The 18,246-nt window shown below is 39.7% G+C and overlaps 1 protein-coding gene across 1 annotated transcript in view; it reads right to left on the bottom strand.

Moving 5' to 3' along the window:
• Nucleotides 1–5,748: 5,748 nt before the first annotated feature.
• The window catches only part of Tm9sf3 (transmembrane 9 superfamily member 3), a 55,022-nt gene continuing 42,524 nt past the window's right edge, over nt 5,749–18,246 (bottom strand). Inside the window, exons 10-15 of the mRNA XM_021191649.2 lie at nt 15,631–15,770; nt 13,197–13,265; nt 10,277–10,423; nt 9,584–9,667; nt 9,430–9,506; nt 5,749–7,093 (exon numbers count right to left, since the gene is read on the bottom strand). Of these exons, the coding sequence (XP_021047308.1) occupies nt 7,026–7,093; nt 9,430–9,506; nt 9,584–9,667; nt 10,277–10,423; nt 13,197–13,265; nt 15,631–15,770 (585 nt within the window). The 3' untranslated portion in view covers nt 5,749–7,025. The remainder of the gene's footprint in view (nt 7,094–9,429; nt 9,507–9,583; nt 9,668–10,276; nt 10,424–13,196; nt 13,266–15,630; nt 15,771–18,246) is intronic.

The following is an 18,246-nucleotide window of genomic DNA, read 5'->3' on the forward strand; positions in this document are numbered from 1 at the left end:
ACTATCATCATCTGCCTTATCTATTAACTAGAACAACAGTTTCTTCAAACCAGGACAGGTAGTGAGTAACCCAAGAAGAATGCTACACGAAGTATTTTATTTTGTTCTGAATCTCACATAGAAATGGAGGGCTGACCCTGTCGGAGGCTGTCACCAAATGAGCACAGAAGTTATAGCCAGGTTAGGCAAGATCTGCTAGAACTGGCAGGTGAGAGGAGGGGACTTGAGAGGAAGAGCTGGCACCAAATGGCAAGGAAGGCCAAGTGGCCACTAAAACAGAGCATCAGTGTAGGAGGTTGAATGGCATTTCTGCCTGACTGCTGAAGGGAGTCAAACCCAACGCCACAGTTCACTCTATGCACCCCAGTGAAGGTCACCGCCTGTCAGTAGATAAGGCCACAAAAGCGACATCTAAAGGGCTAACAAACTTCTGTGACACTTCCAGGCTTCCAGATGGCCCTATGAAAACAGCCAATTGACTTCCTCATTAACAGAGAATTCTGGAAAACAGACATTAGAAGCTGGTCTTTGGCGTGCACAGAAGCTGGCCCTTTTATTGCCCCTAATTGCCACCTGGTGGGTTAGCTGCCAGTCTGCATCAATCCCCTTTATCCAAATATTTTGGAAACCCATGCTCGTAGATAAGCATGGTACTCAGCTCTGAGTGAGGCTTGTTTGGATGTTTCTCTGGCTGCTGACCAACAGGTTAAGCAGCAAATGTTGGAATTGTCAGGAAGTTCAGATGGGAATGACTGAAGAGGAATGGTCAATACTTTGAACACTTCTACAGCTCCATTACACCATTACACACATTAGTCTCATAGCAAGCTAACATGGATTTATTTTTTCCCCATTTTTTTTTTTTTTAAAGATAGGGTTTCTATGTAGCTCTGGCTGTCCTGAAACATGCTATGCATACCAGCTGGCCTCAGATTCAGAGATCCTCCTGCCTGTTTTCCAAGTGCTGGGAGCATGCACCACACTCGCTTTCTTTCCTCTTTTGAGACACTCTTGCCAAGGTGACCTCAAACTTGTGGTAATCCTCCTGACTCGGTTTCTAAGTGATAGGATTATAGACCTGTATCATCATGTTCTTCGCAAATAAGCTAAGTGTATTTCAAATCTAAATTCAGGGATGGTCGGAGAGATGGCTCAGCAGTCAAGAGCACTGGCTGCTCTTCCAGAGGACTTGGGTTTAATGCCCAGCTCCACTACCACCTGGAACTACAGTCCTCTTTTGGCCTCCTTGGGCACCAGGCACACGCAAGTAGTACAGGCATACTTGTAGGCAAAACACTTATACATACAAAATAAATCTAAATCTCACGGGAGAAGCAGAGGGCAATGTAGAATAGCCTTTATGACCTCCTGTTCAACTTAGTAATACTTTGTACGCTTATGTGTGCTACCTCTTCAGCATCTTTGGCCCTGTGGAAAATCCTTAAGTGGTCTTTTTAAGTCTAAGTCTTGCCTAGCTTGTCACATCTTCATTCCTTTGCCCAAAAGCATCAGATTATTTTGCAGATGCTCAGACCCCTTCAAATCTACGTTTAGTCTCCTTTACTTCTCTACCTAGGCCATTTTCCCATTCTCATACTTACCTTCAGAACAGGCAATGAACCTTGGAATAACAGTACTCTGCCGGCTTGTTCCTTTTTTTTTTACACCACTGAGGTGATGTGGCGAGTTCTCCAAGAAGGTAATTACTGTTAACACTGTCATGTCTCTAAGACCATCTTAGCTCAAGGTGGCACCCTAGGCCCTCCATCACCTCAAAGCGTCCTTTAGCCTTCGTAGGTCCTCTCAATGCCTCTCCAGTTCTACGGTGGCTGCCTTTAACATCCACAAGCACCCTCACAGGGTCTCGCCTCTTCCCTCTGCTGTTTTCCTACAACACGTGGGAGGCCACAGACCTGCATCCTCGTTACACAGCCATGTCTTATGCTCTTCAGATCTGCCCTACTAAAGTCAACTTCAGTTGACACAACTAAACTAGCCCAACCTGAATCAACTTATCTCTGTAGACCCTGCTTTCCCAGAACATCGTGGTTAGTCCTGTAGTAATAATGACTTGGACTGAGTCACTGTGAACTAACAAAAATCAGCCAGTTACAATGCCCCACAAGTCTTTAAAATAATAATAATAAAAAACCATGAAAACCCCTGTTTATAGCAAACTTTGAGAGTGAAAAATCATTTAAAACAAATATTTCAAGTAACATATAGACCCCACTTGGCTAATTATAGGCCTGTTTATTATAAACTAAGCTGAGTAGTTCACTTTATTCTGAAATCAAGAAGCTGGGTATGTAACAATAGGCTTCCTTCTGTGGCATAGAATCTAGCCTAGTTTTCCAATCAGACAAGATCAGAAGTCAGCCAAATCTATACCAAGCAACCTATATGGCTGACAGTGGTTCAAATCTTATCTATAAAGAGAAGTCAAAAGAATAGGGAGAACAGCGTTAAAATCTTATTCACTATACGATTCTTTCCACTTTTCTGTATATCATTTTTTCAAAATACAAACGAGGCAGGCATGGAAATTAACCCTGAAATATTAAACTCTTCATTTCAGGAGTCAGCAACCTTTGCTCTGCTGGCCACTTCTGAGGTTCACAGCAGGGCCATGTCCTAGAGTTCTACATGCATAGCTCTAGAATGCCTGAGTTCTCACATAGACCATATGAGTCTTCAACATTAACTTAGATCTTATCTGACCCCTGACAACTGCTGCGTCCTGAGTTACTAACTGGAGAACACATGTCATCAGTCACATCTTGGCAGGCAGGCTGATGATGACAAGTTATCTTACCCCTCATGCCTCAGTTTACCTGTTTCACAAAGGAAAGAAAGCAAGCATCCAAGGGAAGTATTTAATTTTTTATTACTTTAAAAAAAATCCAACTTTAGATAAATTAACAGACTAGATTAGAACCTCAATTGTATCTGATACATCATATGAGGGATTTCTATTACTAAAAAGCCAACTGGAATACAGCCTACACAAATCCAGAGTGTATACAAAATGGAAGTGATATGGGCAAACACCATGTCTTCCCATCTGCTGACTGTCCATGGAGTTTGTTGGTTCAAGGTGAGCACAGATGAGAAGCCCAAATGAGACTGGTTTTACAGAAAAACTCTGCTGTTCTTCAGAGAACCTTTTTCCTCCTGACTTTTAGCTCCTACTTATAGCACTTAGACATGTTCAAACAACCTAAGCTGATGATGTGGATAATCACACACTGTACCTTGCCTAGTCCACCAGAACTTCACCATCAGCCTCTTTTATGGCAACTATGAAATATCTTTTCACCTTTGCATTCTGTGCACACAGCTCCATGAGGAAACCTTCTGGCATGCTCATCTGGACTGTAAGGCTTGCAGAACATCTGCAGGTGTGTGCTGCTCTTCTGGTCTACCCTTTCTGCAAATCTAGTCTAGTCTTCAACACACTTTCAAACCATCCTTTCATCTCTTTAATACCTTCACTGCTAATATACAGCTTAACTACAGGATTTTACATGATAGAAAACATGAACGTCTGTGCTTCTGTACATCACTACTCATATCACACGTTCATTAAGCAAAAGAGAATGAAGCACTAAAAAATGTTCACATCTGAACTTAAAACCCAGATGGAATGCAGTGTGCAGATTTTTACAAAAGGCTTTTGCCCCTAGAATTCATGTATAGAAGCCCTTCAGTATGTAGCTATTCCTAAACAAATTACACTAATATACTTTTTCCTTTTTATATTTGTAAAAATTCAGTAAGTTTAAAAATAACATCTGCAAGACATTTGGCATAAAGTGATTAGTAAACATTTAGGAAACAAATGCTATATCAAAATGAGCACAACTTGTGGATAAACCAAGTGACTTTTGGAAGAACTGGAATTTGCAGCAACTACCTTTAGAAAGCGGACCACCTGTCGTCATTGGAAACACGCAAGCATGGCAGCCAGCTGTGGGTACAGATAGCAAATGCAGTGATTCTAAGGGCCTGGGCTTCTCCACAGCCACTGTGGCCCAGGAGCCTATGCAGTGCACCAGCACACTCGACAATCTCTCTAGCCAGCTCTCCTCTGCTTTTTCCTACTTCTGTACTTGGGAGACCAGTATAAGGATGTCAGTTTCTAATGTAGTTAATTTTCAGGAAGCATGCTTAAACTATGTTCTTAGTTTTTGATAGAACTCAGACTATCAGCTGACAAACTGAGCAGCTATTAGTAAACTAAATACAGTATTAATGGTACAAAAGCCCCTTCTGATTAATGTAATATTGTTTGAAGTATTCTAAGAACTAGTGAGAGTTAAGCCAACTGTGACCTTTATCTTTTTCAAGATATACATTTATGTCAACCCTGTGTAAAGTTATAAACCAACCAGTATAAGTAATTTTATAAAGGATCTTTCAAGATCCTTTTTAGTGTTCTTAATACATTTAAAAATTATTTTTCATTGCAGACTTCAAAGGAACTCCAGAGCTCAACCTAAACCTAGCAGAACAAATAGGTGCACCTGAGACCACCATGTTCTCTGAAAACCCTACACTCTACCTGCATGATTATGAAAAACATTTTATTAAGACAAAAATTTGCTGTCCAATTTATAATGCTCTATTAAACAGAAAAAGTGTTGCTTCATTTTTAGAGAATGTCATGTAGCGCAGGACAGTCCTGACACGACCTAGCTGAGGTTACTTTGCACTTCTCATCTTCCTGCCTCTACCTGCTGAATGCTAGGACTGCAAACATGCTCTGTCATACCCAGTTTATACAGTGTGAAGAACTGAACCCCGGCTCTGTGTAAGCTAGGCACCCCAGCATGTAGACTAAGTGATCTTATACTAAACATTTTTACATGTTTCAAAGTTTCATGAAATAAACAGTTCCCTTTAGTTTAAGATCCTAAGGGCAGGTGAGAAAGAGAAATAATTAGTAGGTGACATTGAACCCAAGATGCTGGGTTAAAGATGACTGGCCATAGGTCTATTTACATTGCTTACAGCTCACTTAAGGTTAGGAATCCAAATTTCACACACTAAAGATGTCACACACCTCAGATTCAGACATGGGGGGTGGGTCCATAGATTTATAAAAATAACCTGTAACCCTGAATGTATGAGTTTCACATTAAGGTTTAACACAGATGAGCTGAGTCTTTCTAAAACCACCAATACACCGTACAGTTTGGGAATCTGCAGAGCAAACTACTAAATCAGAAACTCAGTGGTTCTAGAAAAACTTCACAGTGTGGGCAGATCCTGAAAATATATGTGCAAACTAAAATGATTTGAGATTGCCACAGCTTTCATGTCTCACCACTAAATGAGCTAACACTGCAGTCCCTTCTTATCACGGCACAGCAGCCCAATGAGTGTTTAACTTGTATGTCACAATGTCATAGAAAGGAAATTCTTATACTGTACGTAGCCAAGCAGTCAGACTCTGTTCTTTTTTTCCCTTGAAACAGAGTCTCCCAGAGTAGCACAGACCTCAGAGTAAGCAATAACTCACTCTCTAGCCCAGTTCTCAAACTCACTACAACCTTCCACCTTAGCTTCCCTGGTGCTGGGATTATAGGCATAAACTATCATACTTGGGTCTGAGTTTGGGATTGTAATGAGTGTCATTTGTATTTTTAAAGTATGCTTTATGTTTTATTTTTTAAAAATGACCTATAATATGGCCTTTTGAGCAGGTATCTTCAAATTATAAACACATCTACTGTCACAAAACAATTTGGTCAGGAAATTTTATTTGAACATTCTAAAGCAATAATGCTTTAGATGTTACTTAAATGTCCCAGACAGGATTAACAAAATTAAATGTTTCTAAATTACAAATTTAGCTCCAGTAGGAGTTTCATAAAAGAAAACAACCCCTCCCAAAAGAAGTATGACACACACATTTTGAAGAGACCCCAATGTTTCATGCAATGGTAGGCAAGATGTAAAAGGCCACCCAAACCCATACGTTTCTACACCAATCATCATCCCAATACAGTCTTCCAGTCAATCTGTACATCCAAATGCATCCAGGAACCTACACCTACATGACATTATTAATGTTATATACATTTATTGCCCCCCTTGTTTTTTTTTTTTTAATAATTTCTTATGTAAAGCCTTCATTGAAACCCCCCAAAAAAGATGTAAGATTAACTTGGGGGGAGGGAGGGGAAGATAATCACTTTAGACATTCAGTTAAAATGTAAATTATCTAAATCTCCAAATGTTTAATAAAAACAAGCATCTTCTCCATTTAACACTTTGCTTGCTAACTGTACAGTAAATTGTATTATAGAGAGTACACCCCTCTATTTTCATACTGTATCTTCTTTGGATGGAATTGAGAAAGCTGGTTAATTTTAAGATAAATAAATGAGGTTGATCCAACTAAGATTAAGATGACAGCAGATATATTCCATGCAGAATTTAATAGTTTTTAATTTTGTTTAAAAAAAAAAAAGATGTAGTTGAATGAAGGGACGATCAAAACAGGTCAAAAAAGAACCCAGGTTCAATATATAAAAATGTCCCACAACACATCAACAATGGCAGTAAAAATAAAAGAAAAGGTAATCTTTCTGGAACATCATTTTTCAATAACATAGAAACACCAAGTGCCAGGAAGATTTCTACTTATGGAATTTTAGCATCCAAGTTTCCCTCTAGTTATTTTATTGGAACAAATGCTTTAAATAAACTATTTGTCCTCTTCACTGAAGAGAGCTGGTCTATATCATCTTTAATGAGCTAGTTTGGGGAAGATTAGCCATGTACTGTAGTAAAGCCTACTGCATAAAATCCAAACATCTGCTGTGAACAGCTGGAGAAAGCAGTCAGTAAGAACCTAGGATCAATGGAAATAGATGTTACTTGAAGCCATCCACAAGAGACCCACAAAGTACCCAGTGTTAAGCCCAAATCTCTTCTTGCAATTATTCTTCTTTTCTGTGCAAGTTTCACCCTCATGAAAGAGAAACTGATCCGAAGTTCCATGTTGTCTCAGATATCTAGTCAATTTTCACATTAGTATAGATTTTTCGAACAAAGGCACTTGTTCCCATGTAACCGATTGCTCCTGAAAAAAACAACCAAAACCATATTTTGAAACAAATACAATGGAACCAGAGTCTGCCAGTTACAAATACTAAAATATTCTCTGTTCTAGAGAGCTCTATTCTTTTCTTCAAGGTCATGTCTTTATGTTGGCATTCTAAAGTAACGCCTCTCTGAATTTCTTTTTCTTTCTTTCTTTTTTTTTTTTTTGTTTGGTTTTTCAAGACAGGGTTTCTCTGTATAACCCTGGCTGTCCTGGAACTCACTTTGTAGACCAGGCTGGCCTTGAACTCAGAAATCCATCTGCCTCCCGAGCGCTGGGATTAAAGGTGTGCGCCACCACGCCCGGCTCTGAATTTCTTAAATGGTATCATTTGCTTTGAAAGCATCTGTTATAGCGAAACCTACCCTATAATTCAGAATCAAATCACACTACTATTAGTATGGTCAGTAATTGTGTATTAACAGCTCACAAAGGAAAGAGTAACTTGATAATGACAAATGCAGCCCATTAAAGCAATGCTACGTTTTTGTTTTTTTGTTTGTTTGTTTGTTTGTTTTTTGACACAGTCTTGCTATATATATAGCCCTGAATGTCCTTGAATTCTGGAACCTTCTGCCTCAGCCTTATAGGTGCTGGTATTAGAAGTATGAATGACACATGGCAATATCAATATATACTTCCAAATTCATACAGAGCCTTAGGAAGTTATAAAGAAAGCTTTGGAGATTGAGAAAAGCAAGAGCCAGTAGTGTTGGAGCTCTAGAGAAAGTACTTTCTCATGTCTCTTTTTTATATGTAAGTTAGGAAAACTGTATAAAGGATTATATACTTCAGGGAATAAACAAAAGAGATAGGTAAGTAGGTCAGGAGTTTTAAACTGCTGGTTTCAAACAATGGCTATTAAGTAGGGTTCAAAATTTCAGAAAGCATTTTGTTAGTAACTTATTTACCTTCTGTGTCTAAAAGTACCTAGCACATGAAAGTTACTTAATTATTATTTGTTGAATAAGTGAATGAATGGGAGATGAATGAACAAACCAAGGAGTCTTTTTAGAGCAATACTTGGGGGTATTTTTGTTTTGCTTTTTAAACTTGGGACTTTGGATAGATGATCAACGACCATTCTTCACTGGATTTATTCCTTAAAATTTTTAAATTAATTTTCTATGAATTAATAGTACACATACACAGAATCTAACTAGTCACTCTTCTAACAGTACTAGAGATTGAATCCAAGGGTTTTTGCATGTTAGATAAGCACTCTGAGCTACACCTGCAACCATGAACCAATCTGTATTCACTAAACTGGCAAATCTCAAGGTTTAACAAAACAGCTGTTCTCTATAAAGGGATCCCTGCTAACAAACAGAAAAAGAGTAAGAGTTACAATATTATAATCACCAGTGAAGGTAGGCAGAAACTATCAATGGCTTCCAACTTCACATACATCTCATGCCTCCAATAAAAATCTACAACCACCTGTTGTAGCATTCTTGGATAAGCACTGTGTACAGTAGGTTTATTTAGCTTGAACTACTATTTTATAGGAAGTGCACACTGGAGAGTTCCATGGCAAAACAGCCCAGGGCTACAATCAGCCAAACCCACTGTGGGAGACTAGACAGGCATGCTGCATCCACTGCCAGTGCCTGTGCTGCCTTCCGATGCTGCACGAGCAGCAACAGTCCCAGAAACGTCTACACAGAAATCTTTCAGGCAACACCTGCTGGTATTACAATCCTTCCCAGTGACCACATGCTTTAAGTGCCAATGTTAAACCGCAGCATGTGCCAGGCCCACACCCATAATTCCTGAAGTTTAAGCCTGAGCAACACAGAAAAACACAGTATCAAAACAAGACAATTAGCTGGGCATGGTGGCGCAGGCCTTTAATCCCAGCACTTGGGAGGCAGGCAGATTTTTGAATTCGAGGCCAGCCTGGTCTAAAGAGTGAGTTCCAGGATAGCCAAGATTACACAGAGAAACCCTGTCTCAAAACAAACAAACAAACAAAAAAACAAAAACAAAAAAACCAAGACAATTCCCAGTATGAATGAGAAACTAATCACAGTAATTCTGTGCTATGTAGCATTAGGATGAATACAAAAATTGAAATTAAGCAGACCAGATTTTAAGGGAGTCAAAAAGTATGAAGGCAAACTTCTGAATTCATTCCTGATAAAGCAAAAGAGCAGAATTCCTTGTTTTTATTTAATTATAATTGGGTGAGTCATGTGGGTCACCGCACGTGGAGATCAGAGGACAATTTCTGGACTCAGTTCTCTGGTTCCAGCTTTATATTGGGTCCCAGTGATGAAACTCAAGTTTGTCAGGCTTGAGCAGAAAATACTTACCACACATTATCCCCAAGGCTGTGCTAAATACCGCCATATATCCAAAGTAAAATGATGTTTGAAATAAGCCATACATCCTGCAATACAATAAAATAATGTTCAACACACAGATTGTTCTTTCAGTCCAAGGCTTTACCCTCGCTCCCGCACTCACTTTGTTTTGAAGAAGTAGTAGTAAAAGGAGTACATGTAAACGTAGATCGCGGTCGACGCTGCCGACAGGAAACTCGTCCACTGCCTGCAATCAAACCAAAATTAAAACAAGTTATGCTTTTGGGATGAATGGCACTCCAAATTATAAGGCAAATAATTTTACAAAAATATCCTTTATAAGTCTGCATGCTTAAAAACAAATCCTTGTACCTGGTGCTTGAGTATTAAGAGAGGAGTCTAGGAACTAGGAGTGCCTGCGTCTGGCCAGGTTCTCGGAGTGACTTTAAGTACTCCAGCTCCCTCAGAGCTCAATGCAGGGCGCTTTGCAGAAATATCCCAAACAGGACAAACAGTTTGACTAACACTATTTTCCCATCAACTTCCCATCGTATTTACAACTAGAGAAAGCACATCCCTCTATTCTATCGTTTTTTATTCATCCATCTAGTGCAGGGCTAGCACTGCAAGTGTGCACTGCCCCAGGTCCTCTATTCTCTCCAGCAACGCAATTCTGCGTAGTCCTCTCCTCAGCTTGACAAGTTTCAGATGCAAACCTATGCTAAGGTATTAGCGTACTGGCTGGATATGGTAACACACACCTTTAATCCAAGAACCTCAGAGGCAGAGGCAGGTGGATAACTTTGAGTTTGAGAAAAAAAAAAAATCCTGAGAGGCCCCACCCTCCAGCACTTACCACCTGTAATCCTCTGCATTTAGCAGGAAGTATGTGCAAACAATGGTCACACAGACAGTCACAATGCACAGGATGACCAGCACCAGCATCATGAAGCCATAGACATAGTAGATCTTATATGCCCAGAAGGAGGTGAAGATGAAGTACCTGTCAAGAGAGAGGCAATGAGGACATCCTTGAGGCTCATCTGCCCTCACTGTGACTTGTCTTAGCTCTCACTTTTATGTCACTTAAAACTCATTATCATCCTTCCTAGTAATTCCCAAACAGTTTCTCTTAACTCTCATTTATTAAATATATTTTATTAAAAATATTTTTGTGATTTTTTTTTAAAGAGCAAACTCTTTAAAAAGGCATATATATCTGAGTAAAATGACCAAATTAGTAGCTTAAAGACGTTAAAATTTGGAAAAGAACAGATGAGAGCAGCCCCAATCCACATTTGTAAAATAAAGTCAATTCCTTCATTCGTCCACTTTTTAAGACACAACACCACTCAAGTAATATATTTCACATTTTATAAAACATTTTATTAAATAGAAAAACAAGGGATAAACTAAGAATATACAGAATTAGAAAAGAAAACAAACCAACAATCCAGGAGGCCAAAGTTTGACAGAGACTCAAACACCCTTAATTCAGAACAGGGTCCTTTGGTTCTTTTTAAGAAATTTCTCTCCTGTTTTGTAATCCATTTACTCAATAATATATCCTTTCAAAAACTATTTACAGATCCCTTGCAACAGATTAAGGGATGGCATGGGAAAGTTTGGAGGAAAGAAGGGAAGAGGGAAATCATGCAATTATATACAATCTCAAAAAATAAAATAGGAAACCCTTTTTTTATTCACTTATTTTGAAAGCAAGCGAGCAGTGAAGATCAGCACTGTGAGGGAAACATTACTACTGCCCTGGAGGGTACTCGCCGGTGGAACACCCCAGTAACAAGCCAACCCTGGTCTCCCTGATGTGCACTTCCAGATACCCACCAATACTTGTAGTACACTCACACCATACGGTCAACAAAAGACACCTATTTATGTATCTATACTTACGAGTTGTACTGGTTATACTCTTTGTCAACTTGACACAAGCTAGAATAACCTGGGGAGAAGCCCCTCAATTGGGAGACTGGCTCCATTAGACTGGCCTGTAGGCAAGTCTTTGGGCATTTTTCTGGTTGATGTGAGAAAGCCAAGACCACTGCAGGCAGTGCTGCCCCTGGGCAGGCAGTACTGGGTTGTACACCACAGCAGGCTGAGCAAGCCACGGGAGGAAGCCAGTAAGCAGGATTCAGTTCCTGCCCTGATTTTCACTGTGGACTGTGATTGGGGTATATATGCCAAATAAACCCATCTCCCCAAGCTGGTGTTTTATCAGTAAAAGAAAGCAAACTACGGCATAAATTGGTACCAGGAATAAGCATACTGCTGTAACAGACCTATGTTATTATGGGAGAATTCTGAAAGGAATCTAGAACTTAGGGCTGAAAAGCCTTTGAGTGAGTGTTCAGGGCTTTAATGGTCTGTTGTGGGAACTTGAAAATACTGCTGAGAAAAGTACAGACAATAGAGACCTGGCTTAGAAAGTTTCAGAGAAAGTTTTGAGAATCCCTCAAGGGTACTTTGAATTAAGAATCTGTGCTTTCTGGTTAACTGGTGCTTAAGAATCAACTGATTAACAAGAGACACGCACCACTGAAGTGACACCTTTGCTTTACTGAACAATTAATGCTGGTTAATTAAGAAGGGCCCAGTATAACTAAAGTGAAGTCATCTGGGAGTATGTCCTTGGTGTCAGCACAAATGGTTGTGGTCCAGAGAGGCCAAAGCTGCATCTCACTGAATCTCTAGCTGGCAGCTGAAGTTGGTAACATGAGTCTCCCGGATAGTGCTTGTCCTGGTGGCATGAAAGCTCAGGATTGGAGAGGTCATGGAGAGAAGTGGAGGCCTGGCACAGTGAGAGGCCAGAGGAGGCCTTAGTGATGGTGCAGCCGTAGCATAAACAGTCCTGTGCAGTAGAGCCACTTTTTGGAGCCTAAAAGCTGTGTGTTCTGTGGGTGGCCGAGCCCAAGGAGTGGGACTACCCAAGCACTCAGGAGCCCAGAAGGTTGTGAGTGAACCATAGTCGGTCGACACCGAGCGGTAGTCTGGTTTTGGTTTGAATTGATTGTGATTGTGCCCTGGTTCTTCTCTCTTTGAGTAAGAAATAACTTTTCATTTTAGAAGAGTACACAGTTGACATTTTGGACTTTTATAGAATTCTTAGATGTTTAAAGTGTTGAAAAATTTAAACATTATAGGACTTTTATAGTTAGTTAGGTTTTATATTGTGTGACTAATATGAGATCTTGGGGATAAACAAAAAAGGAAAATTATGGTTAGTGATGTATTTGTGTCAAACTGATAAAGGGTCAATTGTGCTGGTTAGATTTCTGTTTTTTAGTTTTTTATTTTTATCAACTTGACAGCAGACAGGATAATCTGGGGAGACTGAGAAAATGCCTTTATCTCACTGGTTGTAAGCAAGCCTTTGGGGCCTTCTTGGATAATGATTGATTTAAGAAGGTGGGGAGCACTGCGGGCAGTGCCACCCCTGGGTAGGTGAAGTTGGACTGTATGGGAGAACAGGCTGAGCAAGCCAGTAAGCAGGGTTCTTCTGTGATCTGTCTTGGCTCCAGTCCCAGGGCCCTGCCGTTCCCTTTATAATATACCGTGACTTAGACTCTCTAACTCTGTGACTTAAGCAAAATTATTTCTTTACAAAAGTTGGCAACCTCGGTATTTTATTATAGCAGTGCAAAACTGACTTCAGAGAGACCATCTTATCTGATGATTCCATACCAATATAACATACTCTAAATATTCAAATTCTTGTTATAACTAAATCTTTCAAAACACAAAAAATTATCAAAACTTACATTTCAATAAAGATTGATCCAAAAGGTAAAATTCCTCCCAGGCAAACAATAACTGCAGGCTCCATAAACCTGAAAAATATGAAAATTAACAGTACATTTCTAGCATGATTTTCATAATTTATACAAATCCCAATTAATAGGTGATACTTAATACTTTAAAAATCATGTCAATGGATAAGGACAAACCAATAAAAAGAAAAGCCAAAATCCAAACAGGCATAAAAAATGTGAGTGAGACTTCCAATTAGTCATCAACTCAACCCAGTATTCAAGCCCGAGTGAAGAATCTGAGGAAGACATGCTGTCTGTACCAGCAGAACAAGAAACAGTAAGCCCTGACTCCCAGTTCCCAGCTTTGGTAACTTCTGAGAACTCTGTAAGCATTTACTTACAGAAATTCAAGGGGTGGGGTGGGGTAAAAAGAAAAGAAAAAGTCCCGTGGCCCCCAATTTGAAACAAGTTCTCATAAATGGCCTTGTCAATTCTTTATCCACTTTCTTCTCGGCTCTAATTCCTTTCCAACAAATTAAATGATGCAGGTACAGTCAATTCTGATTTATGAGGACAAAGAAAGACTAAGAAATAAAATTTAACCTTCATCCGTCTAGTTAACACTCCTGAGTGAAATCACAGACTCTCTACCTGGAATGCTTTAACTTCATGCTCTCCTTCTTCTCAAGCCTTCCCTTTGTAGTTCAGGAAGACTCTACTTCTTTCCCCATCCGGATGACTCCTGCACTTCCCTCAATGGCAGAACTTACTACACTCTATTGTAACTCTCTTCTGACTTACATCAGATGCCATTAACTAGACTGCTGGCTAGCAGATGCATTTTGTCTAGGTATTCCCAAGACCTAGAACAGCACCTGGACAAGCAAAGATGCCAAACTGTTAACTCTGGGGCAAGCAAACTTAAAATTAACAAAGCAACAACAAAAACAATCTAAAAAATGAGAAAAGACAGACTTAAAAGACAGAGAGAAAAAACAAAGTTAAAAGTCATTTATTATCATCTTCCTTGTTTTTATAGAAAGCCAAGTCCTGAGGTTAACGCTGATTTAGCCTAGGTAACCATCCAATAACAAGCCAGATCTAGTACTCAGATTTTGGTTCCCATGTGATTAAAAACCAACAAGAAAATGAAGCCACAGCCTAGCAAGCCTTCCTACACCTAGTAGTGGCCTACCTATGGGAAGCGAGGGCACCGGCTGCATACCTCTCCCTAACCAACTTCCCAAAGACCTCTGTGCTTGCTCACGAGACTCTCCTTTTACCCTTTCTTCCCAGCAATAAGTTGAGCACAAGGATATTAATGGGACCTAGTGATCAAATACTGTCTTAGGGAAAAAGCATTTAAACACTCAATTCAAAACTCTTCAATTCAAAGTTTCTTATAGGCACCAATATGACAAAGACAAGCACATGATAACCCTAAAAGTGGAGTAGGTCACTCTCCCCTGAGTCAAAGCTTTATAGACTATGGGTCATAAACTCAATGAGTATATTGTACCAATTTCAGCAGGAGTAAAAGGTTTGTGAACATTCAATGACCAAAAATAAATTCAAAATCAAACAAACATGAACCCAAGGTGTTTGTGGCAGTGCTCACCCACGCTGCACCATGGGACTTTACTGACCCTTGGTCCTGAATATTTAAATGTGTGTATCTGATGCCAGGCAACACTGACCAGTGCTATCTGAGACACAGCTCAGATCCAGTCTACTCTGTTACAAACTGCAATGTTTACTATCCCTACAAAGTTTTCAGCTTATAGAAACATAATGGTTTAATTATGGAAAACAAAGACTTTTAATGTTTTCCCTATTATTATTTTAGCATAGAAGTGTCAAATTAGTATATCTTTGGATTGTTTTGTGTTCAAATATCTAATTACAACTGGTCTCAATCATAATTTATCTCTCAATTGGTAGACTTATATGGGAATAAATAGGCCAATGTATAGAATAAAATATCTGGAAGGAAAAAGACATTATAAACTAGTAGTTGGCAAAGACAAGCACATGATAACCCTAAAAGTGGAGTAGGTCACTCTCCCCTGAGTCAAAGCTTTAGACTATGGGTCATAAACTCAATTGAGAGGGTTTCAGATTTTGTGTTCCAATAAAATTTTATTTACAAAAACTGGCAATGGCCACATCTGACCACAGGCTTACAGAACTGTTGACACTTTACTTCCACCTCTACACACTAGTATATTTGTCAAAATACTGACATGTGAATTGCACTAATATTCAGATGGCAAAATAAGGGCATAGCTTATTATACTCTTTACAATGAGGGCTGATGGGAAAATGAAAATGAACAAATTAGTAAACTTCTATAGTCATCTGCATAAACACAAGCTGTATGCACACAACAGCCTTAAGAACTCATACACTGTGACACAGCAAATAAGCTTTAGCATCAGTTTACCATTTTTTCTCCGGGATGGGACGAGGCACAGCATTGACACGACAAGGGAAGTTGGGCTGACCCGACAGATTTCGACCCAGTATTGTACCCACGAGATTTAGAGGAAGGATAACAAAGAAACAGATGCAACAAACGGCCACCTGTAAATTAAATAAAAATGTGTGTGGTTACTCAGAGAACAAGACCACTAATAAAAACAAGTAAGAGAGACACCTGGAAATTCAAATGCCCTTTGGTCACAGAGAAAATGTTTACTTCTAGTAAGGACAAAACCATACAAGGAATGCACCACTGGAAAGAGGAGAAAATATCCTCTCGAACTCCAACACAGATTGAACTCTTTCCTTCCCACCCTCAGCTCCCACTGGGCCTATGCTTCCTGACTGCCCCTGACACAGTACCTTTTAGATCTCTCCCTGTCAACTGTCCTGTTTTTGACATGTCTACTCCTTATCTTTCATTATTATAATCAAGTTACTTGATTATACTTTATTGAGCTCCTAATATGCACAAGAAGTTCCCCAAATGCTAGTCCCTTAAGTATAAGGTGAAGAACATTGAGAGTGAGGCTAACTTTCCATGAGCACACAGCTAGTACATGCCAGCCCAAAATTCAAATTCAGACTTGTTGGGCTCGGGGTACTTTTCTCTTCTACAATACCTTAGAACAGTAACAGAAACGTGTGTGTGTGTGTGTGTGTGTGTGTGTGTGTGTGTGTGTGTACACTATAATAAAATAATCCATTCAAAGTCTAAAATTATAGAAAAGGCCATAATTATGAAAATGTTTATTTTGTAGGTTGTTTTTCAGTTTTTGTTTTGTTTTTTGTTTTTTGAGACAAGGTTTCTCTGTGTAGCCCTGGCTGTCCAGGAACTCACTCTGTAGACCAGACTGGCCTCGAACTCAGAAATCCACCTGCCTCTGCCTCCCAAGTGCTGGGATTAAAGGCGTGCGCCACCACTGCCCAGCTTTGGTGGTGTTTTTAGAGGACACTGAGATACCTTCTTCTGGAGAGTATCTGGTTAAGATATCTCCACTATGGGACAGTAAACTAGAACTGATTATCTCTACAATCTCTGGATTCTACAGTTGGAGATTCTAACATAGGAACACTGAGTAGAAACTGAAGAAACAAGACGGAACAACAGAGGTGGCGTCACAACGCTCTCTTGAAAACATGAGATTCAGGAACTTACTTGTCTCAGTTGTTAGGACACAAATTCATGCTAACGTAACAAAGACGTGATTTGTGAGAAATAAACAAGCACTTTAGGACTTGTAAATATTGTATTATGGTTAAGTGAGGCATATATATGAAGGTGGCAAATTCAGGCCTCTTGCTGTTGAGTCCCTTCTTAGTTACTGTCAGATCATACACCTTAACACAGCAGTTCCCAACCTGCGGGTCATTACCATCAGAAAACAGGCATTTCTGATGATCCTGAGAACTAAGTCACCACTCAATAGCAAAATTACAGTTATGAAAGTAGCAACAAAAATAATCTTATGGGTAGGGGGGTCACTACAACATGAGGAACTGTAGTAAAGGGTAACGGCATTAGGAAGGTTGAGAACCACTGCTTAACACATAATAAAGAGCCCTGTGCCTTCCTTTACTATAACATTAATTTCAAAGAAGAATAAGAGAAACTGAAGGGAATGTTCCTATGTGAGATCCATGGCCAAGAAAATGTTTATAAAGCCATCAACAGAACCTCACTGATGAAGGTACAGGACCTTTGTAGGCATTTGATTCGGAACTCTTGTTGAAAAGAGTGGGTTGGTCTCTCTCCCTCTCCCTTCCCCTCTGTCCTTTCCCCCTTTACCCCCTTTTTTCCTCCTGTCTCTGCTCACTCCACTCTCTGAGGCAGTCTCATGTATTCCAGGATAGCTTTAAACTTGCTATGTAGCCAAAAATGACTTTGAGCCTCTGGCTCTCCTTTCTGCTGAAATTCATCACATGTATATGGTACTGGGTGGGAAAGAACCAGACTTTTGTGCATAGGCCCACACTCTATAAACTCCGCTACCTCCTCAGCACAGGAAAACACTTGGCTTTTTTACATGTCCCTAAGTCTAATAACATAGATTCAAACACATTTTACAGAAAATATTAACAAAAGAGAGATCTTAGAATGACTCATTTCCATATAAACATCAGAATCATGTTTCTCTTATTTTGGGGTCTATATTTGGACTTCTGGCAAGTGTCACAGAGTAAGGAAGTTTGAAATGCTACACCAGTCTGTGGGTCTCCCTCTCTCCTCATCAAACACGCATACATTTGTTCACTAAAAGTACACAAGCAAAGATATTAGTACAATACTTGTGTGCTACATGCAATTAACCATAGATGCACAAAGCACCCTCAACATTGTGTCCATGACAAAGCTCAATAAGATAGTCCCTAAACACTTCATCAAAGAATTACCAACTGTTTATAGCACTGTTTAAAATGTTTTCCCGCTGGGCGTGGTGGCACACGCCTTTAATCCCAGCACTCGGGAGGCAGAGAGAGGCGGATTTCTGAGTTTGAGGCCAGCCTGGTCTACAGAGTGAGTTCCAGGACAGCCAGGGCTATACAGAGAAACCCTGTCTCGAAAAACAAAAACAAA

Source organism: Mus pahari, chromosome 1, assembly GCF_900095145.1.
Source record: "Mus pahari chromosome 1, PAHARI_EIJ_v1.1, whole genome shotgun sequence".
Taxonomy (NCBI): Eukaryota; Metazoa; Chordata; class Mammalia; order Rodentia; family Muridae; genus Mus; species Mus pahari.